The sequence below is a fragment of the Corticium candelabrum genome, chromosome 2 (genome assembly GCF_963422355.1).
Source record: "Corticium candelabrum chromosome 2, ooCorCand1.1, whole genome shotgun sequence".
Lineage (NCBI taxonomy): Eukaryota > Metazoa > Porifera > Homoscleromorpha > Homosclerophorida > Plakinidae > Corticium > Corticium candelabrum.
In genome coordinates this window covers 11,037,516-11,051,142 of record NC_085086.1, presented here as the reverse complement: position 1 = coordinate 11,051,142, position 13,627 = coordinate 11,037,516, and the positions used below count along the sequence as shown (strand labels likewise).

Genomic DNA, 13,627 nt, shown 5'->3' with positions numbered 1-13,627 from the left:
CGGCGAAGAAAAAGCCTCACAAAGTTCCCGTCACCCCATCCTTGTGTATTGTAGCTAGGTACTGTGTGTACTCGACAACCGAGAAACTCCTTAGGAGCTGAATGCCACCTACAGTCAACTATTCACACGTTCAGTACTACAGTACGATTACTACACTCACTGTGCTGTATCTAACACTGCTGGTAGTCAATGTTTGCTGATATCAATTTCTATGTTACTGTACAACGGAACTGAGTGCATACTTACACTGTACATTTCAATTGTCTTGATCACGATCGCGAAACAGGCATGGATACGTGATCTAGCTAAATTACTAGAAAGTTTGCATGTTATACTTCCACGACAGCTCAACAAATACGTATAACAAATACCGTAAAACTAGTTAATTAATTATTTTAATTAATTATTTTAATTAATTATTTTAATCATTTTAATTAATTGTTTTTAATTAACGATATATTGAAGTATACATGCCACAGTATACGTGGTCGAAGCATTGTGATAGCTGAAACGAATTGTACTGGTACAACAATATACAACAGGCCCGGATCCAGGAATTTAAAAACGAGGTGGTTGACCTGGTAGCAGTTATTTATAGCATTACTAATCTTTTCTTTTCTAATGAAATTATATAAAATTATTGAACCACGCCTATCGGAAAAGAAGGGGTTGAAACCCCCTGAACCCCATCTGCATCAGGTCCTGATACAAAGTACTGTACTGTACGAATTGGACACACTTCAAACCGTTACCGTATGCATGTGTTGCCCATCCTTGTTATCCACCGACGTAGGAACCGGGCAGCGGGGGGCTCGCTCACTATAAAAATTAAAAATTTTGTGCTGTACTGACTTTGCAAATCGGTTACGGTTTGGCAAGCGAGGTAGGTTTGGCATGATGATACACCAGGGTACACAGCCTCCTCGCTCGCGAACATCTTCCTACGCCACTATTATAAATATCATTACATTATGCATGGTCATTGCAGACATGCTATTTCAAATATCACTAGTAATTGAAGCTGTGTTTACATCGTCGCTTCTACAGCTATGAGCCTTCAAAGTGTTGAACACAACATCAGACCTGCCAACCTAGCAGTGTCCAAATGCGTGAGTTTGCAGAAAAAATGCGAGAGAATGCGTGAGTTTAAATTTTTGAGACAAGCCTACAATAGTATTAATATCAATAAATTTATATCGTAATAAGTGTTAAATAATAATATCTATAAGTAATATCTAATCATCAAAATTTAAGTATTTGCATGCCCGGTTGGAGTAGAAGCGGCTAATTAATTAATTTAATTATAGTGCAACAAAGTATAACCGATTGATTAATGTGCCTAATTAGCGACACACAGTATCAACACCAATTACTAAACATAATAGTTAATTAATTAATTAAACACAGAACTTGTACTGTACGTACTACTGCCTGTTATAAAAATCTAAGAACAAAGTGCATGCACATTCTCGTGGCTAGTTGGGATGTTCTGGATTCTATTTCTTGTGGCCTTCTTCGATCGCTTTTCCAGCAATACATATGGTAATCAGGTAGCCAGCCCCTCCTCCTTTTCCACTTCTGACCGACACCTCTTTCTATGTCAGTACAGTATTTTGACCAAGTATGTTATGAAAGAGCCGGATGAAGAGAGAGGCTGGCACATAGAAATTGATATTGGGATATCAAGTATGTGCGTACACATGCATGTACTAAAACTGTAGGGTACAGTTACCTGTAAAATGTATTTAAAATCCTACATAGCGGCTGTCGTTTCGCGTGACCGCAAAGTCCGTAAATAGCCTGTAGCCGTAAAGTCATCGTATACGGGACTTAGAATCTCTCCTGGTTGCGTAAGGTTAGATTCCCTTATAACTATCGTAAAACCAAGAAAGCGATCGATTTTGGGTCGGCAGTTGCAGACAGGTGAGTTCTGTTGTTTATTTCCGACAGTTCCCAGCCATCGCAAACATGATTTACACTGTTCTGGTGAGAAAACTCTCTCAAGGAAGTTTCGCGCCTACGGTTGGCTGTTCGTCCATTGTCTTCGGTTGCTACGTACGACATAAAGGAATTAATGCTTCGTGATTGGACCACACTAAGGAGGCGTGACACATTCCTGTAGCGTGACAGACGTAGCCAGCCGGCCAGCCAGACAGACACAAGTCCCCAGACCGGAAATCGGTTTAGCCCTATACGTTTAGAGTACGCTACTCGCCGAGTCTCGTGACTTTTACAAAGTCCCTTTTCCTAGAGGCTCATAGCTGAATTACATTATGGGCATTGCAGTCATGCCATGTAGATGCAGCACGTGATCTCGGAGCATAGCGGGGCAAACTGCATTCAGAATGTTACTTGTAAGAGAGGTGGGTTGAAAGAAGTAGCAAACAAAGACGTCGTAGACCGATAAAATTCTATCGTATACCTCGAATGAAGCACATGCTAGACGATTTCGAAACCAAATGATACGTCACTCAAAATTACCCTAACGAAATACTGAAACCAAACAGAATGTGTAAGACAATTATTTTGAAAGCACAAAGATTCCCTAAATTCCTTTATGGACCATTGATAATGGTGAAAGTAAATAGAAATGTCTATGATGGTGACAAAGAATATGCAGCCGGGATTTTGCATTTTGGTGGATTCATGTATTTTGTGTAGACATGAAATAGGTAATACAGTGCTTACACTAGTTATTAATGCATACTACAGTGTCTACAGTCTTTCTGTCAAGTAGAAGCTAAAACAGCGACTCTGTATCTACGATTGTAATAATTTCCTATTTTGAGCAATTACTGATTAACCTTCTAACATTTCTATAATTTTGTAGTTTTGAATGTAAGCAAATGGGGATTGTTTGCATGCTTTCACGTAATTAGCGTTTGCACGTGAGTTTAGGGAACGTTTTGCTATTAACAGAGCGACCTTGTGTTATTTGTTTCAGACATTGGTATCTTGTATTCGTTCCAATTGGTTAGGTGTGACAGTTTTAGTGTGAGAACACGAATGAGTAGTCACTTGCTTTGTCGCTAGACCGTCATGGAAGAAAGTGGCAGTGCCTTTGTTATTGATGAAACGAACACATTAGACTACGAGCCTTCCGGGGATGGTAAAACACCAAGAAACGTATATAATGCTGTTTATCAAACGTTCATTCGTATCTTTAGTTTTGGCAAGCGATGTTTTCCATGTCGTTGTTTGGATGTTACTTTCGATTGGAATTATTGGTAACATATTGGTTGTGATGTGGAGATTTGTGCAGAAAAGAGATCAAAGATCATCTCCTCTCTCAATCCTCATCATCATGCTAGCAGTTTCAGACTTCTTATATTGTGTTCACTTGCTGCTTCTTGAGAGTCTAGTGACTGAATCTCATCCAGCACAACAACAGCAATGGAAACAAGTTTCTACGCGTCATGCTTGCATTGCAAGCTCAGTCCTGTCTTGCGTTTCTTGCCTCACAGCTCAGTTGGCAACTTTCAATATTGCAGTTTACTTAATTCAAGCAATAAACGGATGGTGTTCTCGTTGTTACTGTTCACTAGTTCGCAAGCGAGTTGTGGTTATCACAGTCATCTGTCAAGTTGTTTTCGTCGTTGCTAGTATTTTGTCTGTGCTTACGGTTTTCCACTATTTTCGTCTGCAATTTCTGTTTGTACCACTTGAATTTGATGTTAGCTGGATAGACAATGCCAGTTACTCGAGACGTGAACAAATTACCGAGATTTTTGGACGTTGTGCTTTAGTTCAGTCATGTAGTTTTGGTTTTTGCGTCAAAAGTACTGAAACAGTCTCACACGGCAATTCCACCATTGTAACTAACGATCTCGATGGTATGCCTTGTGCTGTAGAGGTTGACTCCAGTCAATATCTAGGAGCAGCTGTGTCATCTCTATGTACTCTTCTTACATTGTCATCAGTTGTTCTCTATTTGATAGTGTGCCTCACGGTTGGGAGAAGAGCTTCTCGAAGAAACCTAACAAGAACATCTGACATGCACAAATTTCAATGGAGATTGAGTGTAATTGTTCTAATAAACATTGCATGTTGGATTCCCACAACTGCATTGCATTGGTCAGGAATCTTTGCCGTGCCATCTATAGCTCAAGGTGATCCAACTCCTACAGCATCTCGGCTACTAGACAATACTACTGCAGCCAGCCTTCTTCTCATCTCAATCAGTCCAGTAGTTAATCCTCTCATCTACACATTCACAGGAAATAACTTTTTACATTCAATTCGCAAGTTTTGTAGACGAATGAAATGCGACATATCTATGAGACGAAATAGTTCCAACTACCATGACGATCACATCAGAGGAATTGAACGTTGCACCTGGATTCCATGTATCAAATGTGTTCATCGAAATGAAGAGAATGATGCAGAAACATCTACTTCCGACTGGATTTTTGAGCAGAACGGACTCTTTCCGTCTACCAATGCTTCAAGTGAGCTAAATCGGTTAAAATTAAGTTAATTAATTGCATGACTAATAGCATGTATTCACACCTATATCTGGACTAACTATAAAACTAGGCCAACATTAGCGCAAGCGCTTTAGCTATTAACACCGTTAATTATGATTAGTAAGTCACGTGGCACGTGAGCATAATTGGCCTCGACAGTTTTCATCCGTCATATCCAGCAAGAGATGTCTTGACGCTAGCTTCAGACTTTGAAGAGAGATATTTTGTTTTTTCTCTGACAGCTCCTTCAGAGGCGGCAGGAAGTTGTAGCAGGCACGTAGTACACGTTTTCTCTTGACTGCAATACGTCGCCATGTTGTTCTTGTATTCTACCGCATATGTACGTGCCAAAGTCACGTGCAACCACTAACGCCACTAAAAAGAATGCAATTGTAATGCTACTCTTTACGACGATAGAATGGCGTTACGCTTGTCGTGATATGACCGGTGTGAACCGTGGCATGGCGCTAGCGCACTAACGCACGATTAGGCAGGCCAAGGTGTGTCATTACACTTTCTGGCTATTGTGTGCATAATCAATAAGTGATGTTGAATAATTACTCCGGGCGTAAGTAGACTTGTGTGCTTGTTCTAAAGTCCATTTCAAATTTATAATTTTTGTTGAATTCTTACCTCCGTCAGTTTTCCAGTGACGATGATCGTTTGCAGACTTAATTAACGCGACCACTTACCTGAACCAGCTTGCATAATGAAGGTGTGGCCGTGGAGAGTAGGCGGAGCCCGGACCAGCTCATTATGGTTTAGGAGAACCAACGTCCAGCGCGAATCCAGGACTTCAGACCTGACTCCGGCCCACAAAGAAGGCGACCACGCCCAACTGCGAGGTTGCCCCGCACCCAAGCTACTTCTCCAGGACCTAACTCTCCAAAACTCATTCAGCTACGTACCGCCGCTCAGCTGTCAGGGGTGAGTGCCTCGTCACTGTCTAGTGGGCATGCGTCTATTGCACGCCCGTGCATAAGCAACCATGCACCCCACGTACACTGTACAACTATTCGCTGGGTAGAAAGCAAGCATGCTACCGCCGTGTCTTCGGCAAACTTCTCATCGCTCCGTCTCCGGCGGGAAGCTACTAACGACTGAGAGTATGCCGCTAGAGTCTTGGCGTCAAGGTTTACGTAGCGCTTGCAAACGTCGCTCCTTCACCTCACCAGCGTCTGGATCGTAGATTCAGTTCTGCAGGTGTGGTTGCGGCTCCAATCCTAAAGCTGTGCCTCGAGTAAACGAACACAAAAACTCGGCTTCTAGTGCCTCCCCCACTTCTCTGACGAGTCGTTGCATAGACAAAGGCATTCCATCAAAGCACAGAAACAACGGGCTTGCCTCTCGACCTCGCCGAGCGAGGCAAACCAGCATTGCCGCGTAATAGGACAAGAAGCGATACCCGTCTTCCCGAGATAGATATCAACATCTCGCCAAAACGGGTCCATTTTTTGACTGCATGAGCCTAACTCTTATTAGGAAATGGGTTCAAGAGGGAGTCCACTGCAACATTGCTAACTGTCAGATGAACCGACGATTCAACGGTCGGCACAAACTGTACAGTACTTTAACTTCGCCAGCGCGCATAAAACCAAAGAAAGACAAACAACATGCAGCTCAAACCATCACCACGTTCCGCTCGTCCACTCTTGAGGCCCAGTGGTCTTTCAGTCTGAGTACTACAAATCTGGAGTGATTGGAAATCGTTGCCGCCATTTGAGATTTGTCGTCGACCGCGTAATGCCCTGTAAGACCAGTACACCAACAGTGGCAGAGAGACTGCAAGAGATGTTTCCTAAACCGTGCCGAATGCGAACATGGCGCACCGCTAACAGGACATTTTTGGGTGAAGTGCGCGATACTCTTGTTCGCTAGGAACGCCACTAACAAACATAGAGCCTGTTCAGATGTTGGGTTTCGGATTAGTGCGATACCGCTTCCCTCGCAGGACTGTTGATACCGTGAGTAACCTGACTGATATGCACGCAACGTGACCGGGGCTAGCCCAGCGCCAAACAAGCAAGAAACCGATCGTTCCAGCAGTCCGACGTCCAGTCGATGTCGGTGTGGCATACCAACACCGCCACGCTTGGTGTCACTGGAAGTGGATCTGGGTCAAGATGTAGACCAAACAACCAATGACCAGTCCACCAGGTTTCGCGACATCTCGTCAGCGACTGCGTTTCGCGCCTTCGCATGGACTGCGTGCCGACGTGAACGCAAAGCTACAGTGCGCCGCCACAAAATGGAGAATGCGTGATAGTTGTATCACACGCTGTTTTCGCTGCAATTAATTTTCAAACGGCTGCCACGACAGTAGCACCGTCCGACCCAAACTGAACGTAAACGGCCGCGCAGCCTGCTTTCAAACACAACCACTGTCAACACCACTGAGACCATCTCCCCAGGCGCAATGAGAACGCCAACCCAGGATGTGGGCCATGCCATGCAGCTGAACCCAAGACTTGTTCCGCTTTTCCTAGCGGCACCACAAGCCGAACGCATCCGACTGCGTTGCTATCGAGGGAAGAAAGCGGCCGACCGCCGCCAGCCTGTAGTTACAAGAGGGCCCCTGCACGCAAACACACCGCAACCACTCGCCGCCAGTTCAGCCCCAAACGCCATCTGCCACCACCACGGTCTTCTGTAGTTTTCTACCCTCCGGTCTGTGACTTTGAACCTCTTTTCATCGTAGTAGCCTCACCTTTCTCCCGTGCAGCCACCGGTTCCGCAGCCTCGTACTTCGTATGTGCCACACGCGTGCTTGTGAGTGCACAATAGTGCCCTTAACACAATCATAGGTTCCACCCACGACACAGCGGTACACTGTTGCAACTGATACCCCACCTGGGCACCGCCGCAAAACAAGGTGAGAATTGCATCGGAGTAAGAGCGACTTGCGAGCTCGACTGCCGAATGGAATACCGCGCAAGAAGAGGCTGGATCCGCACCGACAGAGCGCAATTTGCGGTCGCATGGTCAGTTTCCAGGTACAGTCCGTACAACGGAACCCCAGTTCGCGACAGCGGCCCAGCAAAGCCCGACAAATATTTATACATAGAGAAGGTTGTTCCCGCACGTGTGTGTTACCGCGCGTACCTTCTAAATCTAGTGTCGACCAGCCAGCTGCCATTCTTACGATCAGACGCAGGTACGCCAGCAGGTATTTTTACCTTTTGGGGATGCTTCTCAACGATTATGGCTAGTGCATGCAGCGAAGCACCGAACCCAGGCTAGCCCCAGTGCCACCCAACGCGCACGTCCTCCCGCCACTGCAACCCCATCCCGCGGAGCGCCATCCTCGAGCCTTCGCAATTCGAAACTGTCTGGCAGCAAATCCGCCATCTACGCTCACTCTCCCGCTTAGGTTTTTCATCAAAAATGTTTCAGTTATAAGCGAAAACAACTTGCTTAGAAAGAACGGCGCACCCCGGCGAGGTGCCGTCGTCTCTCCAACGACTGAACGCGTCTGCTCCTCCACCTGTCCGTAAGCAGTTGCATGTGATCTATAGCCGTCGCCGCTGGCAACGTACACAGACTAGCCCCGATACCCGCAAGCCAAGGAAGTGTGCTCCGCCTGCTACTAGCCATTCGTGCAACGCGCGTCCTCCACGCCGCCCTCACGCCACTATGCTCAACGTGGACGCTCACCTTTGCATCCACAGACCGCCTGCGCCGCCACCGGCACAATCGCCGCCTGGTCCCGCATTGACCATCCACAGACGGTGCCGTGGCTTCTCCTGCCTGGCCAATTTGCTGACCGCCACTGGTCTCTCGCTTACAATCCGCCGATGGCTCCGCAGTATGGCATAGCTGTCATTACAGTCGTCATGCGTTTCCATTTCCCGTTGGTCATTAAAGCCATTTTTTTGCTGATTACTTACAACCGTCATCTGCCTGTCTGTACACTTGCCATATGCATGTGTGTGCTTACCCGCTTATACGTTGCCCGCCACTGGCACTACCCCATTGGCCGACAGCCCCGTTAGAGCCACCAGCGGCGTCGCCATCTCTAAGTATGCGCTTTCCTGTTTTTACTGACTACCGCTGGCATTGCGCCCCCGTCTGCCGACGGTTAAGCAAAGCTACCAGCCCAGTTGCTTTAGCCTGTATGCTTTGCGGAACTCGATTTACTACATACAGTGTACGAACGGAACACGCGTTTCACAGATACTCGCGCTCATGGTCTTTCGGGACCTTGCCTCTACCCAGATAATATGTCTGTGATCACATGCTTTCACCACCGCGGCAACAGCTGCGCAACCGCTTCCTGCGCGCAAGTAGACGTACAAATCGAATGGCTCCACTCAGTCCATTAGTCCTTGTACGCACAAAAAAGGAACACTGCTACATACAGACCTCCAACTAATCCACGAAAATGCGCGCGAACAGCCGCTCACGCTCCACGCGTACAGCACAAACGCCTCCGCAAAATATAGAGCTGTGCTATCTGGACCTGTTGCCAAACTGCTAATCCACGACTGCCGCAAGAATTCGTCGACTTCCCTCCCGGCGGTCTGCTCCATCATTTCCTGAAACTGTTGAAGAAACACCACCGCCCGCGCATCCACGGAGGTCCCGCTTGCTGGCTGTTACTGTTGGTTTTGCATAAACCGAGAATACACCGTTGAGTCGTAAGCCGAAACGCGCAAAAGCCACGAGCGCAACTGAGCATGCAGGCACTCTTACCCACCAACCTTGCAGGTTCGTCGCCGGTGATCAACTGTACGTGGGACACTGCCTCTGCTTCTGACAATATACCCAACCCTGCAGAACCAAACCGCGTAAACCGTTTGTGTGCGTGCGCTCAACGCCCACAGCAGCTACCGCTTTGTTCATTGCAACCAGCGATCTGCTCATACGCCCTATACGCTGCAACCGCTGCGACAAGTATCTTTGCTACTACCAGGTACGCTGTCGCGTGCTTTGCGCCACCCACTCGCACGCGATATCCTCTCTCTCGGATATAGGCAACCACGTGGCACAAAAAGCGCGAAAACACCGCGGCGGCAGAAACAGCACGCGGAATCGATATCATTCGCAACCGCAAAAACAACCGAGTCACCTACCTGCTGTTTCTTGAAGAGGCGGTCTGCCAGTGCTAAATTCAGCGGCCTTGACTGTCTCAGCTGTGCGCGTGCGCTCAGCAGTGCATCTCCGGACGAATTCAACTACGTTTAGCTGGTTCGTTAAACTCCATGAAGAGTGTCACTATTTTCTTAACTAATTAACACGTTTAAGTATGTTCTACTTCAATGAAATACATTTTTATGTTCTTCGTAAAAGTTTGATGTTTCTACGCGTAGATCGAGGGTTGCCAAGAAACATATGAGGAATTGTTGTTTATACGTTCATTAATTACATCTTCAGTAAGTAGCCATGCAGTTACAGCAGTAGCGGTTACACTATCTATGCCTTCTAGTAACATTGATGATTATAATACTAATGCTAATTGCTATCATTAATCAATAGATAATATGTAATTACATTGCAGCAGAGTCTTTTCTAGAATGTGTAATGCAATTTGAACGTTTTATATATAAGTTTTGTTAATTAAGTAAACGTGTACTTAAAATTTTATATCTAGGATATGCTGGATGTGTAACTGGTTTGCTTATGTGTGCATGGTTCTATTTGTTTTGCAACTGTGTTTTAGTTTGATGTATAGTTACCGTCTTCTTCTAATCTAATTGTCGTATTGCTGTCAACAAGGTCGAAGTCTTGTTGATTTTGGAGCTGATGCTCGTGGCATCGAAATTCCTGCTCACAAAGTTTTCCAACGCAAAGATTTGATATATGATCGAAGATGCGACTTGATTGGTAGAGGAGGGTTTGCTGACGTATACAAAGCAGTCTTACAGGGAAACACCATCGTTGCATTTAAGATACCATTCATTGGAGGATCTCGTTTTACAGACATGTACGTGTGTGTGTGTGTGTGTGTGTGTGTGTGTGTGTGTGTGTGTGTGTGTGTGTGTGTGTGTGTGTGTGTGTGCGCGCGCGCGCGCGCGCGCGCGCGCGCGCTGCAGCTCAATTGGTTAGAGAGTGCGTTTGGAGAATGGAAACATCTGGGACCTGCAGGGTTACAAGTTTAGTGATGACAAATTATGTCATAATTTCTTTGGGCAAGAAACTTACACACAATTGCCTCTGTCGACTAATGAGTATAAATGAGTACCTGGTCTTTAGCCGCGGTGGCAAAGACCTCCTACTGTGACAAAGTCCCTCAGCCACTGGAATCCGGGTGGGATTTCGGATGCCCACACCGCAGTTGGCGTCGCAGTCGGTGCTTCTGCGAGCACCTGGCCAAGCTTCAGGAGATTGCTTAGCACGGCCCATAACTTCTACTTAGTGCACATGAAGCCAGCCATCTGGTTGAGGGGCATTACTGTTTAGCGACAGCTTCTTATCCTTTTGCCATTTGTGTGATTGTGTGCTTGTGTGCTTGTGTGCATGTGTGCTTGTGTGCTTGTCTGCTTCTGTGCTTGTGTGCTTGTGCATGTGTACTAGAAATTTGTCTTTTCATTTTTAAATTCCCGTTATTTAAAATATCGTTTTTTTGTAGAGAGATGAATGATATCATGAAAGAATCTTCTATTTTGCTGACTATTCCTTCTCATAAACATATTGTCAAGATGTTTGGAGTTTGCATCGATTTTCGTCACTTCGGTATCGTTTTAGAGTATATTGATGGTGGAGATCTTTCCACTCTACTTTCTTCTCACACATTTGTCCTTTACATGGACGAATGGAAGAACAAGCTGGATATGACTTGTCAGATAGCTGATGGCATGAAATATCTTCATGGTCTTGACCCGCCTGTCATTCATCGTGATCTAAAACCAAATAACATATTGGTTAAAAAGTCATCAACTAAATACACTTGCAAGGCAATTAACATCTATCATCGTCAATATTGAATTGGAAGGGCGTAAGTTGTAAGCATTTATTTTCTGCTTTCTTGTTACAGATCTCTGACTTTGGATTGGCAAAATTACGAGCTACAACTACTACTGCAGCTAGCTACACGGAAGATGGAATTACATTACATGCAGCTGGTTCTTTAGGATACATTGCACCTGAACGATACGGATCTGTTCGCCTAGATATGCCAGCGTTAGCAAAGTCAGACATTTACAGGTACAATACATCGCTTTATTAAAATACAATTTGTGTGATACAGAATTTTTATGTTAATTTTATTTACGTTGTTTGACAGCTTTGGTGTCATTCTATTTCAATTCAGAGAGCGTATCTTACCATTTGGCGGTTTGCGCTTTTCATATCTATCTTCGACTGACGTTAGTGATACAGTTTACTTGTGAATTTCTGTGTAGAAGAGAACAATCCTGTAGTGATTGCATTGAACATCAGAGAAGGAACACCATTCAAGGTTCCAGTAAAACCTTGTCCACATGGATATGACGAACTGATGAGAGGTTGTTGTTCAATGGAAAGAGATGATCGACCAGCTTTTACAAGTACTTATAACGTTTGTCTTTATTTGTCTTTCAACATTTTATTTATTATTTGTTAACGCAGATATATTGACTAACCTGCAGGCGATGTCGCACGACACTGCTGCGTGACGTCATCACAAACTGTGCTTGATCTAGAAACTGATGCGAATGCAGATGTTGTCCTGTCTTTCTGTACTTATCTAGTCGCTCTACATTTGAGCATTTTATAATCGTAGCATGTTTGATTGTACTGTTGAGTTAGGGTATTAGTTCTGTATTCACACCTGTTACATGGATAGTATAGCATAACACAAAAATTTCAATTGAATATTGATACCATGATATATATATATATACCTGTTGTATTGCTATTCGTTTACTCTTGTCCTCTAATCAAACTGGTTTGACATCAGAAACGATCCGTGTTGTGGCTGCCACAACAAACTGCTGACTGGATTCGAACTGTGGCCTGCACGATATCGATATACACTTTCACTCTAGGATATTCGTTGTCATTTCTAATGCATTTCAGACACAATGGCCGCGTTTGTGTAAAACTGCCAGACTATAGAACTTTAGTATATGCAAGATTTGTGTGCAATTGCAGCAATTAATAGTTAGTATATTAATTGTCATAATTGTATTATCACAATTAAGAGGTAATACAGTGTAGTAAGATACGAAGAAACTAGATTAGCACAAACGCAGAATTGCTAGCGCTGCACATCCGCGCTGACGGTATACATAACCGAATTCACTGCGACCACGAATCTAGGCCATATCCGTGTTTGGTGACAACTTCCAGCTAACACATAGCGGTGCATGCAATTCCAGCTCAGGACCGGATCAAGGAATTTTTGAAAGAGGGTGTTTACCTGGTAGCAGTTATTTATAGCATTAATAATTTTCTCTTTTTTAATGAAAATATATAAAATTATTGAACTACGCTCATTGGAAAAAGGGGGTTGAAACCCCCTGAACCCCTTCTGGATCTGGCCCTGCAGCTATTGCAAGTCTAAGTTTTCATCCGTTCCCATTAGAGCTACATGTACACGCAATGTGACACTAGAAAATGAGACGCTAAACGCATTTTGATCCCACCGAATAGTTATTGATTTAAATGTTACAAATGCGTTTAATCACTGTCTAGCACTATTGAGTCTAGTAGCTATACGTAGCATTGACATGGTAGTCTACTTAATAACTATCTCTAGCTGTAGCTGACTACCTGTAACCATACTCCTTCAGTTGTAGCCGCACACTGTTCTACGTTAGCTAGTTGAGTTAATTAATTGAGTTGAGTTGAGCAAATAGAGTTCAGTTAAGTTGACTTCAGCTAGAGTTCAGAAGGCGTTGACGATGGACATGCATGTCTGTATTATTTAATACTTGGTGAGTTGTGCGACGTCATGCAAATGAGACATGTGACCTGCTCTAGAGTACCACGCCCACCCTTGTATACGGTACCGGTACTGTACCGTGTACTACATCTAGAGTGCGCCCGTGAAAGCGTGCAGTCTACTACTTAATTAATTGTAGTAGGTTGACGGTTTCGATGTTTAATTGTGTCTCGATTTTTCCTAGACAACAGTCGTCGTTCCGTATACTTCGTCACCACAGTTGCCAACTCGGCGATCCGCTAGCTAGTGGGGAGCATCGGTAACATAGCATTTCCCCTCCTACCGGTTCATCTACGGT

At 44.7% G+C, this 13,627-nt stretch overlaps 1 protein-coding gene across 1 annotated transcript; it reads left to right on the top strand.

The window, feature by feature from the left end:
• The first annotated feature begins 3,019 nt into the window (after positions 1-3,019).
• Positions 3,020-12,228, top strand: LOC134198543 (uncharacterized). Its single transcript, XM_062667954.1, has 8 exons — positions 3,020-3,109; positions 3,168-4,448; positions 10,182-10,389; positions 11,035-11,359; positions 11,440-11,609; positions 11,689-11,738; positions 11,807-11,950; positions 12,012-12,228. The coding sequence occupies exons 1-8, from the start codon at positions 3,040-3,042 to the stop codon at positions 12,056-12,058; spliced, it is 2,295 nt and encodes a 764-aa protein (XP_062523938.1). The 5' UTR covers positions 3,020-3,039; the 3' UTR covers positions 12,059-12,228.
• Positions 12,229-13,627: the final 1,399 nt, after the last annotated feature.

Excerpts from the sequence above, each read along its gene's own strand:
- LOC134198543 (XM_062667954.1), top strand. The coding sequence starts at position 3,040 with ATGGAAGAAAGTGGCAGTGCCTTTGTTATTGATGAAACGAACACATTA. Across the intron at positions 3,110-3,167 it reads CTACGAGCCTTCCGGGGATG|TTTTGGCAAGCGATGTTTTC; the intron begins GTAAAACACCAA and ends TCGTATCTTTAG. Across the intron at positions 11,360-11,439 it reads CAACTAAATACACTTGCAAG|ATCTCTGACTTTGGATTGGC; the intron begins GCAATTAACATC and ends TTCTTGTTACAG.